This window comes from Podarcis filfolensis (assembly GCF_964270895.1).
Source record: "Podarcis filfolensis genome assembly, chromosome: Z".
Classification (NCBI taxonomy): domain Eukaryota; kingdom Metazoa; phylum Chordata; class Lepidosauria; order Squamata; family Lacertidae; genus Podarcis; species Podarcis filfolensis.
The window spans coordinates 4,183,369-4,207,996 of record NC_139617.1 but is presented as its reverse complement, the minus strand read 5'-3'; the positions used below and the strand labels follow the sequence as shown (position 1 = coordinate 4,207,996).

Genomic DNA, 24,628 nt, shown 5'->3' with positions numbered 1-24,628 from the left:
ACTTGAGTATCATGAAGACTTGAAGCTCGAGCTGTGCAATATCACCAAACCCAACAATGAGAAGCTGGTGGTGATCATTGGGCAGCAAGAGCCCCAGTGAACAAATGCCTAAGATCTGTGTGTCACATGCATATAAGGTTGCCTTGTCCAGAGTGCTTTTTCTGTCCTATTTTATTTGCCTGTGATTCTGGGAAGGGGAAATGAACAATAAGGCTGCATACTTGATAGGCAGCACTGCCCTAGCCCAAACCTAGGGAAGAACTGCTCAGTACACCAGATGACACATCCGCCTCATGTGAATCCGCATCCGAGATATTGCGTGCACTGCATCCAATATATTGAACAAAGATTTTTTCCTCTTGACAGAAGCCAGCATGGAGATTTCCTGATGCTGGGATACGTCAGAGCTGTCATGGCAAACTTGGTATTACTGTGTTGCACACAGCACTGGCTGAAAAAGTGAAACACACTACAGTGGTGCCCCGCAAGACGAATGCCTCGCAAGACGGAAAACTCGCTAGACGAAAGAGTTTTCCGTTTTGGAGGTGCTTCGCAAAACGAATTTCCTATGGGCTTGCTTCGCAAGACGAGAATGTCTTGCGAGTTCCTGCGGGGTTTTTTCCCTCCCCCCCCCCTTTTTCTAAGCCGCTAAGCCGCTTATCCGCTAAGCCGCTAAAAGCCGCTAAAAGCCACTAATAGCGCTAATAGCGCTAATCCGCTAATCCGTCAATGGGCTTGCTTCGCAAGACGAAAAAACCGCTAGACGAAGAGACTCGCAGAACGGATTCTTTTCGTCTTGCGAGGCACCACTGTAATAGATTCTTAAGGCAAGTAGCTAATCCTGATGCATTTGACTCTACTTGGTTTCCATTTGTTTCTTCTGTAAACATGAGCATGCAGAGCATTTGGCCTTCTAGAGGGCAGGGGTTATTTTGGAAGGACACTTGTGTTTCTGTGATAATGAAAATTTGTCAGTGCCTTCAGCTAAGCTTCTTGAAGGAGGAAAACAACCTTGCAATGTGAACTGGGGAGGGAAGGAGTGTCTTAGTTGTGCATGACCTTGTTTCATTTCGCAACGGTAAGTTTTATTGTATGCTATTTTGGAAAATGCTAAAGAACAATTTTTTAAAAAAATTAATCAATAGTCTCAAGCAAGTGAGCCAAACTACAAAAGAGGGCAATTACTTTGAAGTTACTAGTGAACGTGAACCAATCCATTTTTGAGCTCAAATATGAACACAAAACTTTTTAACAGTCTGCCCTCTTGCACAGGCCCATATGTCACAGCTGCAACAACACTCCATTTTCCCTGAGCTTACTGCAGAGCTAATAACTTGCGTAACCCACAGAAGACAAACCTGGAGAAAGTCTCGAATGTGAGTCTTGGCACGTTTGGAGTTGGGTTGAGGAACTTCAAAGAGAGGACATTGCTGTCCAACCACAAAGATATCCTGCAAATCCCGGATGTGGTAACCATTCTGATCCCGGATAACTAAGAAGTCTGTTTCCGGCATCTTGTGACGATAAATCGGAGCCCGGAAGAGATTGTTTTCAAATGCCTGTCAAAAGGAAAGGGGCTACCTTGGTCAACTGCAACAGGAGTCAGGGAAAGAAAAAGAATCCAACATGACCTTACAGACCAGCTTTAGTCCTTGAGAGATACAGTCAAACCTCGTTTTGCGGATGGGATCTGTTCTGGAGGATCTGCACGTCGAAATGCCGCATCTGCACATGGGGCGATTTAGCGCTTCTGCGCGAGTGGCAACCCTGGAAGTAACCCATTCCGGTACTTCCAGGTTTGCCGCAGACATTCGCCAAAGCGGACGCAAGCAGAGGCGGATGCAGGATGAGGTTTTACTGTACTGGGATTCTCCATCAAACCCAAGAGACAGTTGATACACAGCAAAATCAAAGGCGTACAAGCAGTGCAAGCTCACTACCCACACACCAAGTCACCTTCCATTTTCCAAAGGTGACCAAAGTGCAAAACATTAGAAACAGCAAAAGTACTGGCTGCTTGCCTGCACACAGTTCACTGTGGCACTCTCTGAAGTCATGGGCCAGAGGGAGTACTGGATTGCTGTCCATGGGTGGGACTGCCATGAACAAGTTGTTTGCCCCCCACCTCCCCAGGTATCTGGCCTCTGCTGGTATCTTGGGGAGAAGCACTCACACCCAGAGTACAGACTCCCTAGCCATGGAAGAATTCTCCACCGCAACTCTAATGACTAAGTCCAAGCTTTTATTGTAAGTGTCTGAGAGTTTTGGGAGAAAGCATTCCTGCCTTCTTTTAGACATCTTCAGAAAGCCATACAGGTGACTCACATCTTATGCTTATTTTACTTACGAGGTTGTGGTACGGGGAGCGAAATGAAAAAATGGAAAGTGGAGGAAACCCACTCTCCATTTATTTATTTCCCCCCTGCACAGCTGGGGCCGCAGGGAAGGCATCACAAGGACTCTGGCAGTGCCCAAGAGCTCCTGTGCCTTCTTGTCACGAGCCAGGAGTCAGTTTCGCCTGCTGAACAGCAGCCTGGAGGAGGAGAAGGTGGAATGACTCCACCTGTAGCTGATCACCCTTCAAGGACACAGAGAAGGCACTGATGAGAATCAGCTGGCTTCAGCCTTTTTAAATAGAGCTCCCAGTAGCAGTAAGATGCTGGAAACAATGTCTGTGGCGCCTGGCCTTACCTTGCTGCTTCCTGCTCTCCACCTGGGCTCTGTAATCATCTGGTTTCCCTGATCCCTGGACTGTCTGGACTGTCTGACTTCATATGTGGATTCTCCTTTCTGGTAAGTCTTCCCCAGAGACTCCTAGTCCTTGCTTGCTCAGCAACAGGACTCATACGGGGCTATGACACGCCTCTGCAAAGCCCGGCACCTTCCTTACCGGGCTTTGGGAAGGTGGTAGCTCTGGGACCCTGCCAGAGCCCTCGAGCCTCCTTCCCAAAAACCAGGCAAACACTTCTTGGGTTTGGGAAGGAGGTCACACAACTCTGAAGAACACACACAAACTCAATCTTGCCACCCCACCCATTGTGAAAGGCAGACATCTCACCTGGAGTTGCTGGCCTGGGTAAAGAGAACCCAAGAAAGGGGAGGTTTGGCAGTAGGTGGTCTCCCCATATGGCTGCTTAGGGGGACCTGAATCTTTACCCGGCTTCTGCCAAAAGGAAATACAGCTTTAGTGAGAAGGGCAGCCTCAAGCTACAGAAGCTCAAACACCTGCAGCCAAACAACAGCACTCTCACCCGCTTGTAGTAGTTCTTGATCTTGGTTGCCATGCCAACCTGCATCATTAAGGGGGGGTTCTCCTCACTGTACTCCGCTAGGATAAGGTCTCCATCCTTGCCTGAGAGGTCTTGCGTAGTGCGCATGAAGAACATCTCCCCACCACCAGAGGCTTGCAGCGCACTCCTTCTCATCTGGGTGCAGAGCAAGTTGAAAGTACAAAGAGACCAAATGCAGATAGCAAAGATGTATAAGACAGCGTCGAACAAATGTCGGAAGTGCCAACACGTGGGACATCTTTCTATAGGTGCTGGACTTGTGTATATATATATATATATATATATATATATAAAAAGTAACAGGCTTTTGGGAAATGATACATAATGAAATAAAAAAAGTTTAAAATCACTGTTCCCCAAAAGCCTGAAGCATTCTTATTAGGAGTAATAGGATTAGAAATCCCAAAAAGGATGGCCAAGTTGCTTAAGTATGCGACCGCAGCAGCCAGAGTTCTGTATGCACAGAAGTGGGAAGGCGGCAAGGTTCCAATAAAAGAGGAGCGGATTTTGAAGTTAATGGACTATGTGAAGATAGCAAAAGTGATGGCAAAGAGACCAAAATGAGAATAGTATATGGAAGAATGGAATTTTTTCAAAAAGTATTATAGCCAAATGAAATTGCAAGCAGGCTTGAAGTGTAAGCAATGGAAGGGTAGCAAGAATGAAATAAATAAAGAAATGTAAAGTAGAATAAGTATTATATAAAAGGCACCAGGTAATTGCAGGAGGGGAGGCATCATGAATGGGAGGACGGGAAGTGGAATTGTTAAGTGTATAAATTGGGTTTTGTGTCAAGTTATAAAACCAATGAAGATTTTAATATTAAAAAATTATAAACGAGCAAACGAAGACAGAAACACGTACAGCATCAGGTAGTTTCTCTCTGAGCCCCCAAGGTGAGAAAGAGTTGAGGGCATAGCTGTCAAAGCATCAGAGCAGAACCAGGAAATGGAGGCTTTACCTTGGCTTTCTTCTCGATGTGGTTTTGTAGTGACTGCACTGGGTGGGGGCCAGGCTGGGACAAGGCCCCGACGGAGTATTTCTTCAAGGGGGGCCGGTGCAGCTGGCGGAGCTCTGTGGGGTCCAGGTGGGTGGGGAAGAAGGGCTGCTGAAGCTGCATTGCAGGAATTGAGTGCTGCACCAAGGCAAAAAAAAACACAACCCAAACATGAACTTTCACTCGGGATGTACAAAAGTCTGGATGTACATTACCGCCAGCCAAAGGAACATGTCCCCATCCCAGAACAAGGGCAATCATGTGTCACAGAAGGGAAGGGGCTGAGGGATATGTCCACCCTACGAACATGCCATGCAAAGCCACATCCTAAGCCTTGGGAAGAAGCTCTGTAAGCATCCAATGGAAAGCTGGCTCACCAATCGTACCTGCACACAGAATCTTGTCCTATTGTGAAGATGCAAGGCTGAGCATTTTGCCACAGGCACATGGTTCTCAGAAGGCTGGAATTCTGCACGAGACTGCACTTTTGCACATTTAAACATGCATGCACATACAGAGAGAGATGATACCACTGGTTTTAACCTGGATGATGTTGCCTCCAAAGGTTCCATGAAGCCTATGCTTGTTTGGATAGTAAAATTCATCATTCGAGAGGTTCCAGGGGTCCTTCACCTCTGGGTCAGACATATTCTAGAGTTGCAACACAGGGAAGTTGAAGTCAGAATTTTTTCCCCCTTCCATTTATCAGCCTTATGTGAAACAAACTGAGCCGCTTCCACAAACCTGTTGAGGCTCCTCCTGAATAACTCCCGTCTTGCTCAGGAGAACCCGGCTATTCCTTTGAGAAGGTTTTTTCTTATTTTCAGAAGGAGTGTTCAACGTCCCCTCGTCCTCCTCCTCAGGAATTTCTAGGAAAGAACATACAATAAAAGTGTACTCTCAATGTCTGTCTGTAGGTATCCCCATCACCAAAGCACTTACATAAAGGAAGTCCATCTGAATGCATGACCCTTCACTGGCAACCTCTTTAAGAAACCTATTTGGACATGGACTGCTTATATTAATCTATACTTTTAAGTTAGGATTGATTGAATATTCTTATTGTTAATGCCAGGTGATGATATTTTTATCTCTTCTGTAAAATTTGTAAAAATATTTTTAAATGTAAAAAAAGGGGCCAACTAATTTTTAAAATACAATTTTAACTTAAAACAATAAGAGATTTAACTGACCTTCAAATCTGAGACCATGATCCAATTCCCTCCCCATGGGATCTATTACATGAGAGGTCACCTCACTCCTTGCTTCTGCAGGTTAAGCCCCATTGCTACTTTGTGTGTGTGTGTGTGTGTGTGTGTGTGTGTGTGTGTGTACGTACACACACACACACACACACACACACACATACATACAAACAGAGTTAACTCATGTCTCCTCCAAAGGAATCAGAGTTCTATTAGATCCTCAGGCCCCTTAAGCAACTACAATTCCCAGAATTCCTTGGGAGAAGTCAGGACAGTTAGGAGCAATTTTCTGGGAGCTAAAAAAAAAAGGAAGAGCTTCACCTGTCTTAAACAGCAGCTTACTCAGGAAAACACTCAGTCCAGTATACCTCAAGGAGCATCTCCACCCCCATCGCCCAGCCCCTGAGGTCCTAATCAGAGGGCCTTGTGGCGGTTCCCTCACTGCAAAAAGCGAAGTTACAGGGAACCAGGCAGAGGGCCTTCTAAGTAGTGGCACCCTCCCTGTGGAACACCCTCCATCAGATGGCAAGGAGATAAAAAGAACTACACAACTTTTAGAAAACATCTGAAGGCAGCCCTGTATTGGGAAGTTTTTAATGTTTGATGTTTTACTATATTTTTATATATGCTGCAAGCCACCCAGAGTGGCTGGGGAAACCCAGCCAGATGGGTAAGGTAAAAATAATAAATAATAAAATTATTATCATCATCATTATTTCCTCAGTCCACCTGAATTTTGCATCTATGTTCCCCAACCCATCCTTGCAAAATCCCTGATCTCCAGAAAGCCAGAAATCTCTTGTTTCCAACCACTAGTAGGTCAAAGGAAAAGCATGGTGATTGTGTGAACAAACCCAGGACTAGATTTTCATCGTCTGAGTCAAGTGTCATAACCGATGGAGTCAAGACATTCTCCATTGCTTCATGGTCCCAGATGATGTTGTCCTCCCAACGGCCATAAATGAGCTCTCTGTTCTCAATGGGGAAAATAGAGTACCACGGCTTGCCTTCTTTCTGATTTGCTGCAACGACACAACAAAAGCACTCCTGTAAAGATCTCCTGAGAACTAGGACCCTGTCAAATTCCTCTTCCCCCTATCTACCCAAATGATGCTGACCAGCCTCTCCAAAGCACAGACTTGACCCTCAGAAGATGTAAGGGCAGAGTGTGTGAATTTTGCAAGACAAAGAGGAAGAGCACATTGTCAATGGAAGGTGCTTCGTTCCACACAGAGGCTTATTGGAGAACCGATGCTGCTCATTTAACACAAGTTATCAGCATATGGGGAGAGGGTTTGTTTGCTTTTTGCCATGTGTGTGGTGATGACTCAGGTGATTGGTCCTTATCATCACAGCCCTGCTTCCATTTGTTCCTCAACACCCTAGCCATTTTATTTCCAGAAATGCAAAGGATACAAATGACCATATCTCCACTGACTGCCACGTGCTTGAGGTACATTGGAATTTCAGCACCTCCATTCCAAGGAACTGCTCTCTCAAGACCTCATAACGATATATGAGAAGTCCTGCCAACAGCCTAATTAGTCTAGCATCTTGTACTCAGTGGCCAACCAGGTGCCCTAATGGGAAGCCCACAAGCAAGACCTGAGTGCAAAGACACTCTCCCCTCCTATGGTTTCCAGAAACTGGTATTCAGCAGCATACTGTCTCCAGCAATGTAGGGAGAACATAGCCATCAGGGTTAACAGGCCTACATGGGATTTGCCTAATCTCGTTTAAAGCCACCACAATAGTGTTCTCTGCAGCTAAACCAGCCACTTTGGCAGTGTCTCTGAAGATCCTGCCTGGTTCATTGCATACTGTGCTCCTGGGGGAGATTTGTTGTGGGGTGGGGTGGGGTCAAATAGTTATCCAGGAGCCCCAGGTGCTGGGATCTCTTGTCCTGTGGCAGGGACTCCCAGATTCAACAACTCTTCAATGGTCACTGACTGAGTACAGATCTGCTGCTGTTCCTCTGAATAGGCCTCAAGCTTGAAATGTGGGCAGGGCTGAAGCTAACACGTCAGACCTAGATCCTGCCAGGTAATTATTGCCCGTTCCCTTTTGCTGACTAACATAGAACATCTCTCCACTGCATGGTACAAGCCTCCTCTTTCCTCTCTACTGTTTGAGGAGCTGCTCCTCTTTGCTGAGCAAGGGCCAACACTCCCGACATGCTGGGCTTTGTGTGTCAGAGGGAGAGGCAAACTGAGCAGGCACCCACTGCAGTTCAGTCCTGGCAACAGATGCAAGAAGATGTTGAGGAGGCCAAACAAAGTCCAGCGGCAGACGGTCCAAAAAATGTGCTTCTTGTCTATTTACTTGGCAATATCTTTAAATACTGCATAATCAACAACAACGAAACCCTCTAAGCCAGGGATGTCCACCCGAGGAGGAAAATGAGCCCACAATCAACCACAATTGACTTATATCAACCGGGGGTCGACCTGTCAATTGCCATTGACCAGTTGGACATCCCTGCTCTAAGCCATTCACATAAAACACACACACACACACACACACACACAAATTCATTGAAAACATAAAATCAGACATTAAAAACAAACTGACAAATTGAGGAACTTTTCGGTTCAATAAGTTTGTGCAGTGAGGTGAAACGTCTCTGTTGCAGGTATGTTTCGTATTGCTTTTGAAATCTATTTGCCGGGGGCTAGGTGGGGGTCGTACTGCTTTTATTCTATTATTTTGAGTTATATACTACCCTTCATCATAAGATCTCAGGGTGCTTCACAGAGTAAAATTGTAATCTGTTTCTTTGGCCTGTCTGTAAATCATTTTGATACATATATACTGTATATATAAAAGGGTTACTACTACAACTACTACCAATAATAATGTTTTGACAATGGTATTGTTATTAATACAACCTGCAGCTTTAAAGATACATAATTATAGGAAGCTGACTTATACCAAGATTGGTCCATCAGTCTCAGTATTGTGGGCACTAACAGGCAACAGCATTCCAGGATTTCAGGCCACGTTTCCCAGCCGTACCTGAAGATGCTGGAACTGAACCAGGGACCTTCCGTGTGCGAAGCAGGTGTGCTCTGGCACTGAGATATGGCCCTTCCTCCAGTTGCCTGCTAACCTTACCTTGCTGGGTGCTGGTGGTGGCAGCACCTGTCTTCATACTGGACGGCAACCAGGCCTCCTGCCTCGCTTGCTTTGCCTTGGGATCCTCCTTGATGTCATCCACGTTCCAGATCACGTCATCCTCCCAGTGCTTCTGGGTCACCATGAGGAAGTCCTCATCTGACAGCAGATTGTCCTTCTCAGCCTTAGGAGTCTGAAGGGAGAACAGAAAATGGTCAAGGTGCTGGTAGCTGGGCCCCTTCCCTCCTCCTGCTGCTGCTGCTTTGGGAGAGGAAAAACAGAGCCCTTCCTCCACACCCACCTCCTCCTCTTTGTGCTCCTTCATCTTGAAACCATAGTCAAAGCCGCTGCCGTCCTCGGGGACGCCCAACATGTCATACCAGAACTTGGCAGGCCCATGGCGCCATTCAGCCACCTTGGATGTGGGGGCTGCCACCTTCGTGTTTTTCATAGACTGGGAGGCCTTGGGCTTCACCGGTGCCATCATGGTGATCTGGAGGGGGAGAGGGAATCAGAGGGTCAAGAGAGAGGAGCTGGATCCCACTGAAGCAATTACAATTAAGAGAGTTAATATGGACCGACAATGGGCAGCTTACAGGGAACTGCTGGATTTTACAGTGAAGGAACCCAGATTGAAACCTATGGAAGACTTAAGGAGCCAAGTTACAGATTGGTTGCAATAACACCAGTTACACAACATGTTTAAATGAGATAGAAAGAATTGATTTCTGGACCAAAGCTCACAATTTGAAGAGGGGAAAAAACTTACAAAAAAAGGATAGACCTTTGTCTAAAATGTATAATTTTCTACTAGAACAGGAAACAAAAGACGAGCTTGTTAAAGCTTCAAAGACACACTGTGCAATAGATATAGGGCACAATATAGATCTCAACCTCTGAGAGAAACTCTGGAAAAGTGACCTGAAATTTACTGAAAGTTATTCATGGAAAGAGAATTATTTGAAAATGATTCATAGATGGTACTTAACTCTGAGTAGGTTGGCTAAGATTTATAAAACAGAATCAGATATGTGCTGAAAGTGTAAAGAAGTGGAGAGAACTTTTTTTCACATGTGGTGGACATGTAACAAGATAAAAGTGTATTGGGAAATGATTTATAATGAATTGAAAAAAAATATTTAAAACTACTTCCCCCCCCCCAAAAAAAACAACCAGAGTCCTTTTTGTTAGGAATAACCCAGACTGAAGTTCCTAGGTGTCAGAAAAGGTTATGTATGCAACAGCTGCGGCCCATGTTTTGTTAGCCCAAAAATGCAGAGTGAGGTCCCAACTAAAGAGGATTGGCAACTTAAGCTGTCAGAAAATGCAGAACTTGCATATTTAACACATAAAATAAAAGAGCAAGAAGAACATATATTTAAAGAAAAGTGGAAATCATTTATTGAATATATGGAAAATAACTATAAAGCTGAAAACGCTGGAAGAACTAAGATAAATTCAACAGAGTAAATAATTTTTGATAGATGTAAAAGTGGAAAACTGATTTGAATGGTTATAGTAAAAATATGCAGGGATGTGTAAAATGAACCATGGAAAGAGTAGAAGGAAGTCACTAGATATTTTAAAGTTTGTAAAAGGTTTATTTGGAGATGTAAAATTGAAAACTTAATAAAATTATTTTCTAAAAAAGAGAGGTGGTAGGAGCATCTCCAGAGGACTTGGACCATCCTCAGCACTGATTTGCACTTGGCATTCGCCTTGCAGAGACTAATATTTCTCAGCCTTCCTTCTTGGTAGGAACAGATTCAGCTGTTGTTGGCAGGGGAACCTATGTCCTACAGCAAGGCAGACAGGAATCCACAACCTCTCTTTTGAAGTAGCAAAGAGGCTGTCTGGCATGAACTACATCCCACCCCTGCTGCTGTATTCCAAAGATAAACTTTAAATGGTGCTTGGAACAGAGTCTGTCCTTGAAGCAAGTTGCTTAGCAACGAGAATCCTCCCCAGCATCAGGTGGGGCACCTCTGAGGGAGGAGAGATTCAGTGTCAGCCTGTGTCTGTGAGAGTCTGTCTCTCTAATTAGATGGCTGCAGGGAGCAAAGAGGCTCTCTTCATTTCAGAGAATCCTAGCATCTTAGAGTTGGAAGAGATCCCCAGGGTCATCTAGTCCAACCCCCTGCAATGCAGGAATCTCAGCTCAAGCATCCATGACCCAACCTCTGCTTAAAAACCTCCACAGAAGGAAAGTCCACCGCCTCTCGTGGGAGTCCGTTCCACGACTGAATAGCTTTTACTGTCAGAAAGTTTTTCTGACTGTTTAGTCGGGATCTCTTTTCTTGCAACTTGAAGCCATTGCCTTGAGTCCTACCCTCCAGAAAAGCAGCTTGCTCCCTCTTCCATGTAACGGCCCTTGAGATATTTGAAGATGGCTACCATATCTCCTCTCAGTCTCCTCTTTTCCAAGCTAAACAGACCCACTGATAGAGAGCTGGACTGCTGTGAAGATGCTGGAAGGCTTTCTAAGTAACTCTGCTGTGAGACAGTAAAAGCAGCAAACACACTAACAATCCCCTACTCCATCCTCCTCTCTGCTCCCAGAAACCCACCTCATCGTCAGAAAGGCACTGCTCCGGAGGAGGAGTTGGGGCAAACTTGTACTCCCAGGACGATTTGCCTTCTGTGCCTTCCTCAGTAGCAGCTTCTCCTTTCTGGAACTGTACTTTCTGAGTTGATTTCTGGTGCTTCTTCTTCTTCTTCTTCTTCTTGAGCTTCCCATGGGCTGTGCTCCAGACAGATGGGGTATTTTTGCCAGGGTCAAAGAGGCGCAGAAATCGCAGCGCCTACAGGGAAGGACAAAGAAGGGAGCGAAGGTTGGGAGGCATAAGTGGCTGGTCTCTCTGATCACTCAGGGCATGTCAAGCGCGGAAACATTAATGCCATCAGGCCGCATCTCTCTGTCACTCTAGCTGGCTGTGGAGGCAGTCCTCTCCAGGTGGGTTTGCAAGACCTGCAGAAGGGGTGGGGGAACTTCTGCAACCTGGGGGCCACATTTCCACATGGCTAACCTTTGGTGGGTCACATGCCAATGGAGGAAGAGTCCAAAACGTAAACAGACACAGCCCAAGAGAGCTGGGCCAGAGCTGGTGGAGGGTGGGACCACCCCACGCTTGCTCAAACATTGCACACATAGAGCACACAAATTCGTTCACTCACTCACTCTCATTGCCTCCCTTACACTCATGGGCACCCATATCCATTCCATCAATGTAGCATCTGCCCCTGCAACAATCAGGCTTGCATAAAAGGCTCCTCCCGGAGTGAACAGGAGGCTTTTCTGAAGCCCAATTGCACTAGAGCCGCACTTTCAGTTTGGGAGGGGGAAGCACCACATTTAAGCTTCAAATCTGGAGTCACCTGGAGGCCTTTCCCGACCCTAAATGTGGCTGGGTGGGGTGGGCTGCAGAGGTGTATGCTGCCGAGGAGGGAAGGGCTATCCTTTTCCTCCCCAACTGTACCCCCACCTCCAAATGACAAGCTTTGAGACAGTCCAACACAATAAGCCATGTCCAGCTTTCTCTCATAGGGCACAGTATATGGAGGTACCAGCGATCTTGTTGCTCTTGGGACTTATTCACATCCTGGGGGTAGGTGGGGGGCTATTAGTGCTGAAAAGTGCTTTTCATTAGCCTCCAGCCTGAGCTCCCCACAGTCATTACACATACCTCAAGCTTGGGAATTTACGCTAATAATTTGGGACCACAAGAGAACCCTCACCCGAAGAAAAGGGGATGCACCTCGCTTTTTACACTCTTACAAGGAATTGGCAAGGTAACTGCATCCTGAGACAGGAAGCCTGGAAGGATTGGGAGAGGAGCAGGAGACACAGAGCCATCTCAGGGCTCCGGGGGCCAAAATGGAAGATCACCATACCTGAAATGTGCTCACCCAACAGCTTCAGTCTGCAGAACTGACACCATTGCAGGTGCTGTATAATACTTGCCCTGCCTTTACACTTTGGGAATTTACACTATGGAACTCGCTGCTAAAGGCACTTTTGCTTAGACAAGCCTACCCAAATATGTAGAATGTTGCCATGTGCTTTAATCTGTTTTTAGCTTATTGTTAAATGCAATTATATTTTGTTTTAAATAGATATTTGTAACTATTGTTACTGATAATTTTATTGTTTTATTCCTTCTGCAAACTGTTTTGGGGGGGTTGGGGGGAGGATTTACAATCAAGTGGTATATAAATTTGTGAAATAAACAGAAGTACAGAGAGAAATCGCCCATCCTTCTACCACGAAGTGCAGCCTTTCACTCCGACTCAACCCTCAAGCCCTACCTTGCCTGGCCGGAATTCAGGGAACAGGTCTGTGGCGCTGGGCAGCTGCTTGGTGGCATCTTGCTGCATTATCCCTGCAAGCGGAAATGTAGACTTGTCTTCCTTGGACTGCTGCTCAGATTCAGAAGAGGAAATGGTGGGCAGCTGGATGGCATTCTCGCTGTCTTCATTCCCTGGAATGGAGAGCATCTCTCAGAGAGAAAAGAAAGAAAATCTCTGCTCCGTAACCTCAACATGGCAGAAAGCTAATTCAGGCATTGAAGTGGAAAGAAGAGCAGCGTTTCAAATGGAACCCGGCATCTTGAGAATTGCAGCTTGCATTCGGGACAAAAGTGGTGTGGTGTGGGGCAGGGCAAGGGAAGAGTCACAGAGAATCCTCTTGGACATGCCCAAAGCCACACTGACCCTGCACTCAAGAAGTCTGAATGACCCAGATCAAGTTCTCCCACTACCAGTAGATTCTGTGACTGTCGAGCTATTGCGCAACCATAAATCCTTAACGTAATGAGATGAGAGCTAGGTGTTAACAATGGAAAATAACAGGTGAAGTACAGTGTGCTTGTTTTGCTCCTGTATACCTTCTGCTTACCCCTGACTCTAGAGGGCTCACAGTCACATCCCATGAGTGCATACGCACCAAAATAAGTTGTGTCCTGTTCCTCCAGCGCTGGAGGTGGCGGTGGCGAAGGAGTCATCAGCCTGGAACTGATTTCTTCAGAGCCAGAAACAGAAACACCACCTAAGGAAGAAAGGAGGGAACTCAATGATGGGCAGCCCTTCCATCTCATCGCACCTCCAGTTCGTTGTCCTTGTTAAAAGCCACCAGAATTAACATTCCAAGAAGACCCAGGCATCCTCCATCATCTTCTATTCCCACATATTTTCCCTCACTCAACTAGTTATTTCTGTCATTTTTAGGGTTCATGTGGGGAAGGGCTGAGGACCATCTGCTTTGCATGAAGAACACCTCAGGTTCAATCCCCAGCATCGCTAGGTCTGACTGCGATAGGCCTAATTTGAAACCCTGGAGAGCCACTGCTAGTCCATGTAGACAATACTGAAAAAGATGGAGCTATGGTCTAAGGCCTTTTAACATAACAGTAATCCAAGTTTATGCACCAACTACTGGTGCTGAAGAAACTGAAATTGACCAATTCTATGAGGACTTACAACACCTTATAGAAGTGACACCAAAGAAGGATGTTCTTCTCATTATAGGGGATTGGAATGCTAAAGTAGGGAATCAAGAGATAAAAGGAACAACTGGCAAGTTTGGCCTTGGAGTTCAAAATGAAGCAGGGCAAAGGCTAATAGAGTTCTGTCAAGAGAACAAGCTGGTCATCACAAACACGCTTTTCCAACAACACAAGAGACGACTCTACACGTGGACATCACCAGATGGGCAGCATCGAAATCAGATTGATTATATTCTCTGCAGCCAAAGATGGAGAAGCTCAATACAGTCAGCAAAAACAAGACCTGGAGCTGACTGTGGCTCAGATCATCAGCTTCTTATAGCAAAATTCAAGCTTAAACTGAAGAAAGTAGGAAAAACCACTGGGCCGGTAAGATACAATCTAAATCAAATCCCTTATGAATACACAGTGGAAGTGAGGAACAGGTTTAAGGATTTGGATTTGCTAGACAGAGTGCCTGAAGAACTATGGATGGAGGCTCGCAACATTATACAGGAGGCAGCAACGAAAACCATCCCAATGAAAAGGAAATGCAAGAAAGCAAAGTGGCTGTCCAATGAGGCCTTACAAATAGCGGGGGAGAGAAGGCAAGCAAAATGCGAGGGAGATAGAGAAAGATACAGGAAATTGAATGCAGATTTCCAAAAAATAGCAAGGAGAGACAAGAAGGCCTACTTAAACGAGCAATGCAAAGAAATAGAGCAAAACAACAGAATAGGAAGAACCAGAGATCTGTTCAAGAAAATTGGAGATATGAAAGGAACATTTCGTTCAAAGATTGCCATAATAAAGGACAAAAGTGGTAAGGACCTAACAGAAGCAGAAGACATCAAGAAGAGGTGGCAAGAATACACAGAGGAATTATACCAGAAAGAAATGGATGTATCGTACACCCCAGGTAGTGGGGTTGCTGAGCTTGAGCCAGACATCCTGGAGAGTGAAGTCAAATGGGCCTTAGAAAGCACTGCAAATAACAAGGCCAGTGGAAGTGATGGTATTCCAGCTGAACTATTTAAAATTTTAAAAGATGATGCTGTTAAGGTGCTACACTCAATATGCCAGCAAGTTTGGAAAACTCAGCAGTGGCCAGAGGATTGGAGAAGATCAGTCTACATCCCAATCCCAAAGAAGGGCAGTGCTAAAGAATGCTCCAACTACCGCACAATTGCACTCATTTCACACGCTAGCAAGGTTATGCTTAAAATTCTACAAGGAAGGCTCAAGCAGTATGTGGACCGAGAACTCCCAGAAGTGCAAGCTGGATTTAGAAGAGGCAGAGGAACCAGAGACCAAATTGCAAACATGCGCTGGATTATGGAGAAAGCTAGAGAGTTCCAGAAAGACATCTACTTCTGCTTCATTGACTATGCAAAAGCCTTTGACTGTGTCGACCACAGCAAACTATGGCAAGTTCTTAAAGAAATGGGAGTACCTGATCACCTCATCTGTCTCCTGAGAAATCTCTATGTGGGACAAGAAGCTACAGTTAGAACTGGATATGGAACAACTGATTGGTTCAAAATTGGGAAAGGAGTACGTCAAGGCTGTATATTGTCTCCCTGGTTATTTAACTTATATGCAGAATTCATCATGCGAAAGGCTGGGCTGGATGAATCCCTAGCCGGAATTAAGATTGCTGGAAGAAATATCAACAACCTCAGATATGCAGATGACACAACCTTGATGGCATAAAGTGAGGAGGAATTAAAGAACCTTTTATTGAGGGTGAAAGAGGAGAGCGCAAAATATGGTCTGAAGCTCAACATCAAAAAAACGAAGATCATGGCCACTGGTCCCATCACCTCCTGGCAAATAGAAGGGGAAGAAATGGAGGCAGTGAGAGATTTTACTTTCTTGGGCTCCATGATCACTGCAGATGGTGACAGCAGCCACGAAATTAAGAGACGCCTGCTTCTTGGGAGGAAAGCAATGACCAACCTAGACAGCATCTTAAAAAGTAGAGACATCACCTTGCCAACAAAGGTCCGTATAGTTAAAGCTATGGTTTTCCCAGTAGTGATGTATGGAAGTGAGAGCTGGACCATAAAGAAGGCTGATCGCCGAAGAATTGATGCTTTTGAATTATGGTACTGGAGGAGACTCTTGAGAGTCCCATGGACTGCAAGAAGATCAAACCTCTCCATTCTGAAGGAAATCAGCCCTGAGTGCTCACTGGAAGGACAGATCGTGAAGCTGAGGCTCCAGTACTTTGGCCACCTCATGAGAAGAAAAGACTCACTGGAAAAGACCCTGATGTTGGGAAAGATGGAGGGCACAAGGAGAAGGGGACGACAGAGGACGAGATGGTTGGATAGTGTCTTCGAAGCTACAAACATGAGTCTGAACAAACTGCGGGAGGCAGTGGAAGACAGGAGTGCCTGGCGTGCTCTGGTCCATGGGGTCACGAAGAGTCGGACACGACTAAACAACTAAACAACATGGTCTAAGGCAGCTTCCTATGACCCCCAATAATAATAATAATAATGATGATGATGATGATGATGATAAATTGTTATTTATACCGCGTCCTCCCCAGCCAAGACTGGGCTCAGGGCGGCTAACAACCAATAATAAAAACAAGTTGATTAAAATACAATTTAAAAAGATTAAAATGCAACATTAAAACATTAGGATGTAGCCTCTTCACCGGAGGAGAAAGGAAAAAGAAAGAGGGGGAGGGAACCAAACTGATTGTAAGCCAAAGGCAAGGTGGAACAACTCTGTCTTACAGGCCCTGCGGAAAGAAATCAGATCCCGCAGGGCCCTGGTCTCATGAGACAGAACGTTCCACCAGGCCGGAGCCAGTGTTGAGAAGACCCTGGCTCTGATTGAGGCTAATCTAACTTCCTTAGGGCCCGGGACCTCTAGGGTGTTGCTATATATGGACCTTAAGGTCCTCCGTGGGGCATACCAGGAGAGGCGGTCCCATAGGTACGAGGGTCCTAGGCCGTGAAGGGCTTTAAAGGTCAAAAGCAGCACCTTAAATCTGACCCTGTACTCCACCGGGAGCCAGTGCAGCTGGAAAAGCATGGGTGAATATGCTCCCATGGCAGAGACCCTGTGAGGAGCCTCGCTGCAGCATTCTGCACCCGCTGGAGTTTCTGGGACAGCTTCAAGGGCAGCCCCGCGTAGAGCGAATTACAGTAGTCAAGCCTGGAGGTGACCGTCGCATGGATCACTGTGGCCAGGTTGGGGCGGGAAAGGTAAGGGACCAAATGCTTGATGCGGCGAAGGTGGAAAAATGTCGCCTTGGCTGTTGCTGTAACCTGCGCCCCCATGGAAAGGGAGGCATCAAGGATTGCATCCAAACTCTTAACGGAAGGCAATGGCACTAATTGGGCCCCTGCAAGAGAAGGGAGTTGGTCCCTCATCCCCATACCATCTCAACCCAGCCAGAGGACCTCTGTCTTCGAAGGATTTAGTTTCAATTGGCTCCCACGAAACCATCCAGCCACAGCTTCCAAACATCTGGTCAGTGTGTCCAGGATCGAGTCAGTATGGTCATCCATCAGCAGATAGAGCTGAGTGTCATCAGCATATTGGTGACAACCCAGCCCAAAGCTCTGGACAATCTGGGCAAGGGGGCGCATAAGAATGTTAAAAAGCATCAGGGAGAGGATTGCGCCCTGCGGCACTCCACACACCAAGGAGTGGCGCAACGACATCCCCCTCCCACCCTCTGTCCCCGACCAGAGATAAAAGAGCACAGCCATTTACGGGCTATGCCCTGCATCCCCACGTCGGCGAGGTGGTGGTCCAAAAGATCGTGATCGACCATGTCAAAGGCTGCTGACAAATCTAAGAGAATCAGCAGTCCCAACCCGCCTCGATCCAGTTGTCTGCGGAGATCATCTATTAGGACAACCAGAGCCGTCTCGGTCCCAAAACCAGGACGGAATCCGGACTGAAATGGATCTAAACCCGATGTTTCAGTGCTCGCTTCGGCAGCACATATACTAAAATTGGAACGATAAAGCTGATGTTTCCTCCAGAAACCTACCAAGCTGTTCTGCATCTGCTCTCTCAATTACCTTACCCAGATATGGAAGATTTGAAACTGGGCGGTAATTGGATAGATCTAAAGGATCTAGTGAAGTTTTCTTTAAGAGCGGACACACCATTGCTTCCTTCAGCTCCCCTGGGAATATCCCCGTGCCAAGGGACAAATTGATAATTTCAACCAGGGGAGTCCGTGCGATATCTGGGCACGCCCTAATCAGCCAAGAGGGGCACGGATCGAGGAGGCAGGTGGTGGGCCTACCAGCTTGGAGGAGTCTATCCACATCAGCAGGGAGTATCCGATCAAAATGGTCCAACACTGGACCCGAAGACAGTCGAGGGGCCTCCAGTTCTGTCACTGTATCTAAATTGGCAGGGAGGTCATGGCAGAGCAACAGGACTTTCTCCGCAAAAAAAGCTCGCAAATGCCTCACAGCTGTGGGTCGAATTTGTGCTTAAATTTGGTTGTCCTCCTAAGGACGTTATTGACCTAATTATTCTAAAAAGTTGTGCTGGGCGAGAGCTAGCGGATGCAATGGAAGCTGCAAAGTGAGATTTCTTAGCAGCTTTCATAGCCATCTCATAAGCTTTCATAAGCGTCCTATAAGATGTTCTTGAGGCTCCGTCACGAGTCCGTCGCCATACTCGCTCTAGCCGTCTGAGATCCCGCTTCATTTTCCGGAGCTCCTCGGTAAACCAAGGGGCCCGGTTTCGACGGGGTCGCAGAGGGCGCTTAGGCGCAATCTCATCAATGGCCGCCAAGAGCCGGTTATTCCAGTCCTTCACAAGGTCATCTAATGAGCTGCTAGGAGGAGCAGGGTCCTGCAAGGCCTGGCGGAATCTATCAGGATCCATCAGCCTTCGCGGGCGAGCCCAAATAGGCTCGCCACCCAAGCAGGGGAGGAGCGGGAAGTCAATCTTGGCTTTCAGAGCATAGTGATCAGACCATGGCACTTCCACGGGGGGTGGGGGGAGCATGGTCACATCTATGCCAGCACCAAAGATCAAATCAAAGGGCAGCAGGTTGGGAATGTGCATAAGTACAACCAACTTCACAACTCAGCCTGAACCTCCAATATAAGGCTGGGATACAGTGCAAAGAAATCCACTGAATAAATAAATGGCACAACACAGACCAGTCAGAATTCATTTGGATTACAGCAGCCCAATGCAACTCTCGAAGGCCCCCAGAAGAAGGGTAATAGATCAGTGGTAGATCATCTGCCTTGCATGCAGAAGCTCCCTGGTTCAGTTCCTGGCATCTCCAGGGGTATTTGGTAGACTCCTTGGCTGAAACCCCAGAGAGCGGCTGCCAGCCAGGGAAGATAATACCGAGTTAGGTGGGCCAGGCGCCTGGCCCAACGTAAAGCATTGTTGAAGATTAATAATAATAATAATAATAATAATAATAATAATAATAATAATTTATTTATATCCCGCCCTCCCCAGCCAAAGCTGGGCTCAGAGCGGCTAACAACAGTAAAAATAGCACAGTTTACATAAAATCACAGTCAATTAATTGAAATACATTCTAAAATCAATTCAGTCATGGTAAGTAGCCACTGATTGCCTCATCTTCCATGGTCTGGCCGTGTGAAAGAAGGTTGTCCTTTGGCTAGCCAAGCCTGAGACATATTTGCAAGTGATGACTTCAGACAGAAAAATGTGAAAGAATCCAAGGGAACTAGCCACTTTCTCTTTTTAAAAAACCTTTCCCTATTCCCCACAGCTGAGACACCTGCTATGGGAATGGAAAGGCCTAGGGCTAAAACATCCAATTAATGCAATCTTCATTACCATCAGCTCCTGTAACAGGGGCCAAGGTGGGCAGAGCAATGGAAAAGCTTACTATGCAAGACTGACTCCGTTGATAAAATGTTTACCAGGAGCAGAAACCAGGGTTGCAATTATTAAAGGTATAGGACTCCAAAGACGAAGAGCAAGAGAGAACCAGCACAGACATCAGGGCAGCAGGAACCAGCTTGATTAGAAAAAGATCAGTTATGCCAAAGGCGACAGAGGAAACCATCTGCCACCGCTTACCTGCCCTCACAACTAGCTGAGGGCTGCATACCGCCTGCCCACTGTGGACATCATCTTCAACCAGCTCGGTAATGTCAGAATAATCAACAGCATTGTCATTACTCTTAACCCAGCCTAGTGGTGGAGGGAGAAACAGAAAACACAGCAAAATTACAGATCCAGCACGCAACACCTTTTTCCTATCACAGCTTCTGCACCCACATTCATGAAGGACGTGGGAAAAAGGAGTATGGCTTTTGCAGGAGTATCCTAAGCCTCATTCCCACCAGCAACTACACATGATGATAAAAGCAAAAGTGTAATATGTCCTGCTAAGGAACAGATGTTTGTTATTATGTCTTCATATGTAAAACCACAGAATTCAAAGAGGGTGCACTTCCTTTTTCCCATGACTGTAAGGGAAACACCAAGGCAAGGAATGGGTAGGAGGGAGGGAGGGAGGGAGGAATACAATATTTAATTCACAGAATATGAACAAACCAGGTGCAGATAACAAATCACATAGAAGCTGTTGGCATAGGGCTTGTGCCAAGCATGTGCAGCTCCCCAAGCATGTAGGTTCATGGCAGTGCAGTTTGTGCTGGAAGAAATTCAGTCAGACTCCAACTTTTCAGTCAGTTCAGTACTTACTGACAGGTCCAAAGCATTAAGACAGTTTCACTGTATACGTAAAGTACAGGCTTCCACTAGATCCCTGGTAGAAGGTGCAGGCTTCAAATGCAAAGCAAATACAACTCACAGCATACATACAACACAAAGCTCAGTATCAATCTGGCAGAGCTTCCTCAAAGCAAACCGAACAGACAATGTACAAACCCTCTCTTAATATACTCAAGAATGACAATAACCTTGGCTGGTTGCCAGGTCACAGTGACCTTCAAACACCAATCACAAGATCTGCAGGTGCAAGATAAGGGAAGCCATGCACCAAATTTTTCTGAACAGCAATTAAAGGAACCACAACACATAGGAACCATCACATATAAACCCCTTCAGTCCCAGTGCAGAATATCAGCTCCCCTGATGGAATCCAGTTTAGCACTAACTTTTGTTCCACTGGCATAAGGATTTATGCTTAGACATCTGATTTCTGCCTATTACATGTGGCTACTTACTACCAGACAAGCGTTTACAAGATATAGTCTGTAATCTTCAGCTCTCAGTGTTTTCCTTTTGCTTTCCTGGATCTAGCACTACATCCAGGACTGTAAACAAAGAAGATCTGAGAGGGAGTCCTGGCAAAACTTAAGCTCTGCCTAGACATCTAACAAAACACTAAAATTAACAGAAGAGTAGCATCTTTATCTGTCCTTGCATCATCAATCTATGAGAAGATCAAACCCAGAGGAGAGCATGACCTTAACAAAACTGATCGACAAAGAAAAAGGTTTTAAGCTCTTCTAAAAGAAATCTGGGAGGGAACCAAATACATATCTGGGGAAGGGGAGAGTTGGAGCCACAAACAAAAAGAAAGTCCTATCACATGTGGCTACTTCCTCTCAGGTAAGAGTTTACAAGATTGCAACCTGAGGTATATAATTTCATCCATTTCTTCCTGAAGCATCTGTGCTAATTGTATATAACGTTGTGCTATTGTATTGGGGGCTGGCAGGTGGCGCTGTGGGTTAAACCACAGAGCCTAGGACTTGCCGATTAGAAGGTCGGTAGTTCAAGTCCCCACGACAGGGTGAGCTCCCATTGCTCGGTCCCTGCTCCTGCCAACCTAGCAGTTCGAAAGCACATCAAAAGTGCAAGTACCGCTCCGGCGGGAAGGTAAACGGCGTTTCCGTATGCTGCTCTGGTTCGCCAGAAGCGACTTAGTCATGCTGGCCACATGACCCAGAAGCTGTACGCCGGCTCCCTCAGCCAATAAAGCAAGATGAGCGCCGCAACCCCAGAGTCGGTCACGACTGGACCTAAGGTCAGGGGTCCCTTTACCTTTACCTAGCAGAAGCTGCCACTTTGCTACTAAGTCTAGCCATTGCTTGCAGATGCTGAGCAAGCATCACTAAAGCATCAACCAGCTGGACCTCTTTTTAATACACAAACAGGAGTCATCCCAGATCCTGAGACCAAAGCCCTTCTTCTACCCTAGACTTCCCCAACCTGGTGCCCTCCACATTCTGTTCCACCAAAAGTACCATCTTCCTTGACCACTGGCTGTGCTGGCTAGAGCTGATGTGAGCTGGATTCCAACCACATGTGGGAGACACCAGGTTGGAGAAGGCTGTTCTACCCCAGACCTCCAAGGCAAAAAGGTTATCTCACCTTCCTCATCCATATGGGCTTCATCTACCACAGAAGCATCATATTCACCGGCTGTGGCTTCGGTTATGTAGCTCCCCAGATCCATTGCCCCTAGATCAGCCAAACGTTTTTTTGTTTCCTGGGAGAAAGAAAGAGAACAGAAGTTGGTCAGAAGTGGAAGGAAAGACGGTATTATGGAGTAGAGTTGGGAAGGCATAACTGCAAAGTTATTAGGAGGACAAAGCAGTAAGTTGCACTGCAGATAACATCTAGCCACACTGCACTATTAACAGAAATGCATACCTGGGAGCTATAGTAGTTTTGATGGCTGAGCACATTTTGTATGCAGGAGGCCCCAGATCCAGTCTTCAGTATCTCCAGTTAAAAAGATGCAATGCTGAAAAAAATCTCTGGAGAACCACTGCTAGTTAAAGCAGATAGTACTGGTTTAGAAGAACCAGAGGTCTCATTTGATATAAGACTGTTTCATATGGAAGGTGGGTGGGGGGAGCACTATGGGCTCAGTGACAAGACCTCAGTGACATTCAGTCTTTGGCTTCTCAGACTGAAGGACAAGTGGGGGGGAAATCCTTCTCTGCCTGGAATATCTTGCAGAGGTACTACCAGTTACAGCAGATGCACAGCTGCAAGAAGAATGTGTGTGTGTGTTTCAATAGCAGGGAAAGGGGCTTCTAATTAACGCTTTGTCCAATGCTGTAGCTTTAATCAGCTTCAATCAGCTATGCTTGTTAGAAAAGGTTCCCACGCACTCATACAGTAACTTTCCCAGCCCCTTCTTGAAATGTCAAGGTCGAACCAGGAGGCTTCAGTACACAAAGCACATCCTCCACAACCAAACCATTGGTCCACCTAGTCCACCATTTGCTATTCATGTGATTGGCTCTCCAGGCTTTCAGGCAGGAACTCTCCAATCCTTACATTGAGATGTCAGGGATTGATGGAAGAGGGGGAGAGGGTTTTTTGATGGGGGAGGGGGAAGGGGCTTCTGCACACAGAGCACATGCTCCAAAACCAGACCAGTGGTCCCCCCAGCCCAGAATTGTCCATGCTTGCTGGAAGTGGCTCTGCACTCCCTCAGACAGGAACATTCCCAGCCCCACCTTTCAATGTCAGGGGTTGAACTGGGGAAGGGGGCTTCTGCACACAGAGCACATGCTCCAAAACCAAACCAGTGGTGTGTGTCCCCTGCCCCCAGGGGCAGGGGCGGGGGGGTGGCAGAAGAAAAGAGAAGAGGAAAGCAAATCTTCAGCCACCAGCGATGTCTATGTATCATCCAGAAAGTAAAGCCAGAGAAAATGTGGTAAATTTAGAACTGAAATTTCCCCCCTGAAAAAGAAGAATCCCCCCCCCTAAAAAGAGAGGGCACATGACAACCCTAGATATTTGCTACGCTTTTCTGTAGCTCTCCCAGTCCTCCCTGGCGACTGAAGAAGAGCTCTTCCCCATGCGGAGCAAGCCCCCTAACTATGGAGCTCCGGTCCCGGGGCGGCTGCTCGGAGAGTAGCGAGCCCCAGCCCCCTGCCCCAGCCCGCTGCCTCCGAGAGGAGCCCACCTCGTCGAAGAGCTCTTCCCCATTCGGAGCAAGCCCCCTAGCTATGGAGCTCCGGTCCCGGAGCGGCTGCTCGGAGAGTAGCGAGCCCCAGCCCCCTGCCCAGTGCCAGCCCCCTGCCCCCGAGAGGAACCCACCTCGTCGAAGAGCTCTTCCCCATGCAGAGCAAGCCCCCTAGCTATGGAGCTCCGGTCCCGGGGCGGCTGCTCGGAGAGTAGCGAGCCCCAGCCCCCTGCCCAGTGCCAGCCCCCTGCCCCCGAGAGGAGCCCACCTCGTCGAAGAGCTCTTCCCCATGCAGAGCAAGCCCCCTAGCTATGGAGCTCCGGTCCCGGGGCGGCTGCTCGGAGAGTAGCGAGCCCCAGCCCCCTGCCCAGCGCCAGCCCCCTGCCCCCGAGAGGAGCCCACCTCGTCGAAGTTCTCTTCTCCCTCGAGCTGGCCGTGGTCGTTAATGTTGCCGAAGTGGAATGCGGCCAGGGAGAAGGGCTTGGCTGCTGCTGCCGCCGCCGCCGCTTCCTCGCTGTCCGTGTCTGACATCTCCGCCAAGCGGTATCTGCAGGTGCCGCCTCCAATAGCGCCATTTATTTCAACTCGGGTTTGTTTATATCGGAAGCGGAAGTTGCGCCGTGTCTCGCCGCATTCATAGAGAGCAGCCATGAGGGTAG

The 24,628-nt window shown here is 47.0% G+C and overlaps 1 protein-coding gene across 6 annotated transcripts in view; it reads right to left on the bottom strand.

Annotated features, from left to right (window-relative positions):
- The window catches only part of TAF1 (TATA-box binding protein associated factor 1), a 51,233-nt gene extending 26,668 nt beyond the window's left edge, over nucleotides 1-24,565 (bottom strand). For 5 of the 6 annotated variants that reach the window (XM_083595516.1, XM_083595518.1, XM_083595520.1 and 2 more), the window contains exons 1-14: nucleotides 24,372-24,565; nucleotides 22,418-22,535; nucleotides 13,549-13,650; nucleotides 12,912-13,084; nucleotides 11,174-11,407; nucleotides 8,908-9,099; nucleotides 8,607-8,799; nucleotides 6,347-6,514; nucleotides 5,032-5,156; nucleotides 4,831-4,938; nucleotides 4,252-4,425; nucleotides 3,252-3,425; nucleotides 3,059-3,163; nucleotides 1,359-1,559 (exon numbers count right to left, since the gene is read on the bottom strand). In XM_083595516.1, the coding sequence (XP_083451642.1) occupies nucleotides 1,359-1,559; nucleotides 3,059-3,163; nucleotides 3,252-3,425; nucleotides 4,252-4,425; nucleotides 4,831-4,938; nucleotides 5,032-5,156; nucleotides 6,347-6,514; nucleotides 8,607-8,799; nucleotides 8,908-9,099; nucleotides 11,174-11,407; nucleotides 12,912-13,084; nucleotides 13,549-13,650; nucleotides 22,418-22,535; nucleotides 24,372-24,500 (2,196 nt within the window). In that variant the 5' untranslated portion in view covers nucleotides 24,501-24,565. Of the gene's footprint in view, nucleotides 1-1,358; nucleotides 1,560-3,058; nucleotides 3,164-3,251; nucleotides 3,426-4,251; nucleotides 4,426-4,830; nucleotides 4,939-5,031; nucleotides 5,157-6,346; nucleotides 6,515-8,606; nucleotides 8,800-8,907; nucleotides 9,100-11,173; nucleotides 11,408-12,911; nucleotides 13,085-13,548; nucleotides 13,651-20,149; nucleotides 20,264-22,417; nucleotides 22,536-24,371 lie in introns of all 6 variants that reach the window. The other variant, XM_083595515.1, reaches the window with a different exon arrangement.
- Nucleotides 24,566-24,628: the final 63 nt, after the last annotated feature.